The sequence below is a fragment of the Arachis hypogaea genome, chromosome 17, assembly GCF_003086295.3.
Source record: "Arachis hypogaea cultivar Tifrunner chromosome 17, arahy.Tifrunner.gnm2.J5K5, whole genome shotgun sequence".
Lineage (NCBI taxonomy): Eukaryota > Viridiplantae > Streptophyta > Magnoliopsida > Fabales > Fabaceae > Arachis > Arachis hypogaea.
Genome location: NC_092052.1, coordinates 4,713,621 through 4,719,403, shown reverse-complemented (window position 1 = coordinate 4,719,403; position 5,783 = coordinate 4,713,621). Strand labels below are relative to the sequence as shown.

Sequence of the window (5,783 nt, the reverse complement as noted above, 5' to 3'; positions counted from 1 at the left end):
TTTGTGCTTGTTCATTGACGATGACTTTTCAATTAAAGGGATATGTGGCTCTAATAAAGGGAGACATGATTGCAAATATTCTATTGTATAGCTCAAGTTTCACCTTAGTAACAAATCATATCTTTTGCTTTTGTGGACCTAAATGCATGATTTGTTGTTTGTTTATTCCAAAAAAGTAATTTCATAAAAAGATTATTAGAATGAAATTCATTATAATATTATATTTAATAGAGTATTGCTGTTAGGGTTTATTCCACTACCAACTTAACTTGATATATTGATTTCATTCCAAAATACTTTTAGTATACCATATACTTCTAACACTCAAATTAAAAAGGAATTGTTGTTAATTTAAATTATTTTTTAGTTAATAAAATATAAGAACACATATTCATCGCCGAATATTGATATCAAAATAATATACGTTATAAAAATACCAATTATATTATATATACATAAAAAATTAATCACTAAATTAATCACTCATATAAAATATATATTTATACACATTACACAAATATATATTAACAAATTTGATGACTAATTTTTTATATGCATACGTTATTTTTATAAAAGTTATACATACAAAATTGGATATCATTACTCCAGATAATTAAAGTTTTGTGGGTCATGTAACACTTTTCCCAAGACACTAAGTTTAAATTTTTTTTTGTCATGAAACTAAGTCTAATCTTAACATAGTAAATCTATAACTCAAACCAATTTTTTTGGGCTATCAACCCAGACCAAACCAGTCCACTCCAGTTTAGAGCCCAATCCAGGTAGGCCCAATATAGGAACGCAGAGCTATAATTTAATAATATTACTTTATTAATTTACCAAAAAAAAAGTTTACTTTATTAAAATTCATTTTGTTTATTGAATATGTGAAACAAGTTAAAAACAACAAAAAATATCAGATTAAATTTGGGAAATTAATAAATTGTTACCAAATATATTCCAAGGGAAACAGTAAAGAGATCAGAGACTTATCTTCTTTTTTTATGTACTTGAATTTACACTGGAAGAAGATCAATCGCTGCCTAAAGCTTAAAGCATAAATTTTTTTGGTCTAAACCATTTTACATATAAGAATGAATGTAATCATTCAAACTTCTTTCCTTTGAGCTTTCCCTTTGGGATCTTGCTAAGTAAACCAGCATCAAGCTTACTATAGTGATTTCTCATCTCACCAAGGACCTTATACACAAAGTTGTCAACTTGATCTTCATATCTTTCATACAGAACTGGGAGTGTATGTGCAGCAACAAAACCTTTGGGAATAATATAACACAAGTTTTAGCAATGAAGTATATATAAATATAACATGAAAAATATCAAGAAAACTCTGTTCCTGATGGAACAATATCTAAAAACAGTTAACATGGTGTACCAAAATGGGATTAGGCTTGAAGCAACTGAATCGTTAATGAAAAAATCAATAATTTCAGTATGATTGTGTTTGTCTCTTGGTGTATCCGAAAGTGTAAGTAACCAAATACATGATTATGTGCTTGTATTATGTTGAAGAATTTCCACAAACAAGCATCTCAACAGACAATCAACCAAATGTTTAAGAATGTTTTGGAATAGTTTACAGCAGCAGAGAACATAAATTCCATGCCATGCCGTTTACAGTCGCTTTAATCGTCAGTATAGTATTCAGCATACAGGCATAAATTGGCTTTACCATCCAAGAAATGCTAACAACTATTTGTGCTTTTCGCTTAAAACATTCAATGGGAATTCTTTAAAAGTAAATACATTTTTCCATCAATAGTTTAAGAAAAACATAACGATGATTGGTGAGTGCATTTGATTAGAAGAGCCATCGAACGATAAGCAGATGAAGGAAAGCAGGTCTCACCGACATAGATGACAGTCAAAAAGTTGCACCAGCTTCCAATCACAGCACCAGCCCACAAGCTGAATACAACCTGGCAATAATATGTTGATTTTAATCACAATAAATCCTTTTTAATCACGATTGTCGATTATAAATAACAAAATGAAAGCAAGCACCCCTACCAGAAGAAACTGCTTTAGGTTTCCTCCACATGCAACATCTTGAAGAACCCTCAAACCACGGTTAACCTCAACACCAATGGCAGTTGCAATATTAACGAAGACATCTTCCGGGAGAACAAAACGAGGAACTTTAGCCGGCTTCCTGTAGCAACAGAGAACAAAGCATACTTACCTAAAGCTTTAAAGTTGCATAATAAATTAATTACAAAACTGTGCAGCAAAAGAAGAGATGAAAGCATGCTCGAATAACCTGCTCATCAAACCAGAAGCATTTGTCCAAAGAAACTGTGCAAGCATTCCAAGAACCAAAGCAAAACATAAAAGAGTTAAGAAGTGATAGTTAAGCCATTCGAAAAGCACCCATATAGCTGTTGCAGCAGTTAAAACACTTGCGGAAATCTTCTTGTTCCTCCATAACAAGACATCGGCAGCTGCATCATTTGAAGAAAAATATAACATTAAAAAGGTTAAGACTAGGAAATGCCAATGGTACTCTCTCCTTCCCAGAATACCTCGGCTTGGAAATTCGGTACATAATCCAATGTGTCAAGATACAATTTATATTGTATACATTAAGTTATTACTGTACCGAATTCCCAAAGTGACAAATATTTTAGAATGAAGTATATTTTACAGCAGCAAATAGGCTAGAACTAGCATACATTTTCCGCCACCTAAAAGATTGTGCAACGGTTTCTGGCGTCCAAAGAGTCTATTGAACTGGGAGCTCACAGAGCTCGATTTCTCTTCCTCAAAGAAGGATACAGATTTTGGCTTCTCTGCTGCCATTGTTTCCACAAGGGTGTTAAAAAGCTTTTCAGCAGTGATCTTGTCTGCCATTGTTCTTCCTGTGCTACTAAGAACAGAGAAGACCATCAATGTACAAAATAGCAATTCTGCCTAACATCATTGAATCATCATCAGAGAAATTCTTATTTAATCCATATGAAGAAATCCTTTTCTTCCTCCATATTATTCATCTACCTTTTATTCTTCTCTTTTTCTATTTCTTACTTTTTCAAATTCAATAGACAAAATCACTCCATGAAGTAAGAAAATGTCTTCAATTATCATCATCTATAACGAAACCAGTGTGCAGGAATCAAATGCAAAAAGATCCAATTATATTTTCTGAACCATAACAAAAGAGGAGATCATCTAATAATCTAATTGCTAAATTCAAGCTATATATAGATTCATAAAGCTCACACCCACACCAAGTCAAACTTCAAGGCAAAACCTTGAGTTTACAAGCTCATTGAATAATACAGCTTTGTTTTCATGAAACTGATTTCTTATTATTAAACATATTTCCAAAATTTCAAGGCACAAACAGTTATAAACAGAAATCCCAAGACATTCATAAACACATTAATAAACACCAAAAAGTAAGCCAAAAAAAAAATCAGAGAAATGTTGGCAAGTCAAGATCATTGATACAAAAGTCAAAAAATAAATAATAACAAATTATAAATATACATAAAAAGGAAAGCAGAAAAAGAAAAAAGGAAGTACCCCAAAGTTTTCTTTTTTATTTTCTACCCCCAAATTCAGAAACATAAAGCGCATTTAACGTATCACGATTCACGAAAGGATCAAATAAACAATGGAATTCAAAGCTTATTCCACAAGCTGAAAACACCAACAAATGATTTCATTTTCAGAACAGAACGAAGATTTTCAAACACACACGCACACACTGCTTAAAACGGAAAAAATCGTAAGAACTAAAATTGAAGGCATGCACAAACCAGAGTAAGCAAAACGCAAGCTGAAGCAAATTCGCAGAGTAGCACTGCAGAGAAAGTGAGAGTGAAAGAGAAAGAGAGAGAAAGTGATGGAACTTGCTTTGTAGCAGAAGGAACAATGGTGTGAAAAAAAAAATAATAAATTAATAATAATAATAGTATTGTTAGATTAATAATTTAATTTGAAAAAAAAAAAAGAGTAAACACGAATTTCATGTTGCCATGGAAAATTAGTTAATTTTGTCGAATTTATAGAAAAAAGTTTTTAAAATTATTATTTTTACTTTTTTTAGAACTTTTTTTTACACTTAAATCATTTGAAATTTTGAATAAAGTTTTTAGCTAATTTTTTTAAATAATATTTTTTTTAAGACTGGGAAACCTATAGAGAATATAGTAATTAATTAATTAATGTTGTGAGGAAAAAAGGAAATAAATAAATAATTATGCAACTACCTTTTTTTCTTTCTTTTACTGCTTTTTAAATATTCTTGATATCAAATTCCACGTGAACCTCCACACCAACCTTCCTTTCTATCTTGATATTTTGGCATCTTTTTAGAAAAAGAAAAAATAAAATAAAAAAAAACTGGTTTGACTGTTCTCAAAAATCAAAATGGTTATGGTTTGGTAATGCCTCATTTTGACCAAGTTGACTATAATTTCAGCATTATTGCCCTTTTTTAACACTCAACATAACATGAATAAACTATCATTTTATCTTTGAAAGGTTTAATTTTTGATAAAATATACCAAAAAATCTTTTAGCTCTCTAAAAAAAACTTTGATTTGATAAAATAGATCATTTTTATAAGTAACAAAAGTTTTATTTATTCATTTAATTTTTCGTTAGAATATCTAAAAGATTATTTAAAAAGTAAATATTAAAAAAAAAATCAATTTAGACCATTTTTGTAGAAGAAATAATTATACAAATTTGTTTAACGTAAAATTATCAAATTTAGAGAACGAAAAAATCTCAATTAAGCAAATTAGAAAGAGAAAGAATCTCACTAAAATTTATTCTCTCTAATTCTTTTACACGTAAAATGGTAGTTTACTATGATACATGCACAATGATATGGATATAGGACACGACACCAGACACGTCGACACGTGAATTTTAAAATCTTACATGATACAGAGACACACATATATATAAAGTATAAAGTAGTCGGAGAAAAATTTTATATTTTTTATTAAGACACAGAGACACGCGTGTCGAACGAGTGTCAGTAGATGTCGTATCTAAAATGTATCTGACACGTGAACACGATAACTCATCAAAGTGTCCTCAAAGTGTCCGTATTTCATAGGTAGTTTAGAAATAATGCATAAATTAAAAGTTATAAATAATTTTTTTTTACAGTATCTTTAAATTGGATAAGTTAAGACTAATTTATTGTTTATTAATAAATTATTGTATACAATAAAAAATTTAAATTTTTAATATTTATTTAAATAGACTAATGAATTAACTACTATATTAATCTAATGAGATAAATCTCAATGTAGTCCCTGAAGTTGCACTCGAGCCTCAAAGTAGTCCCTGAACTTAAAAGTTCCTCAGAGTCATCCCCGAACTTGCACTCCGGGACTCAAAGTGGTCCTTCCGGCCATTTCAGCACACGTGGCGCAACCGGAAAGCTTAGCTGGCAGCGTGGTTGACACCTGGGACTCACAGAAACGACGTCGTTTTGGCTGTGGCGCCAAAATGACATGAAACGACGTCGTTTCACGCTCACTACGTCCCTCCCTCAACGTTTCCATAACGTTTTGTCTCCCTCCTCTCTACACACAAAACAAACACAACACATAGTGTGGTTTCTTCTTCTCCCTCCGTCAATCTCCAATGGCGCATGTGCTCCTCCATTAACCAGACCGATTTCAGTGGAAGACGTTGGCTCTGGAGCATCGTTGCTTTCCTCTCCTTCATACACAAAGTTGGGCAGCCTTGTTTCTCTGAAAGAGGTAAGCCAAAAATGAAAAAAAAAATGTGGTTCCTCT

The 5,783-nt window shown here is 31.3% G+C and overlaps 1 protein-coding gene across 3 annotated transcripts; it reads right to left on the bottom strand.

Annotated features, from left to right (window-relative positions):
* Positions 1-897: 897 nt before the first annotated feature.
* On the bottom strand, positions 898-4,133 carry LOC112765400 (reticulon-like protein B8). Of its 3 annotated transcripts, none has more exons than XM_025811304.3 (6): positions 3,780-4,133; positions 2,691-2,876; positions 2,279-2,459; positions 2,029-2,170; positions 1,868-1,937; positions 898-1,274 (listed from the first exon to the last, which is right to left on the bottom strand). In XM_025811304.3, the coding sequence occupies exons 2-6, from the start codon at positions 2,866-2,868 to the stop codon at positions 1,105-1,107; spliced, it is 741 nt and encodes a 246-aa protein (XP_025667089.1). In that variant the 5' UTR covers positions 2,869-2,876; positions 3,780-4,133; the 3' UTR covers positions 898-1,104. The 3 variants fall into 3 exon arrangements, with proteins under 3 accessions (XP_025667089.1, XP_025667087.1, XP_025667088.1); XM_025811302.3 differs by having other exon boundaries at positions 2,691-2,884; positions 3,780-4,000; XM_025811303.3 differs by having other exon boundaries at positions 2,691-2,881; positions 3,780-4,000.
* Positions 4,134-5,783: the final 1,650 nt, after the last annotated feature.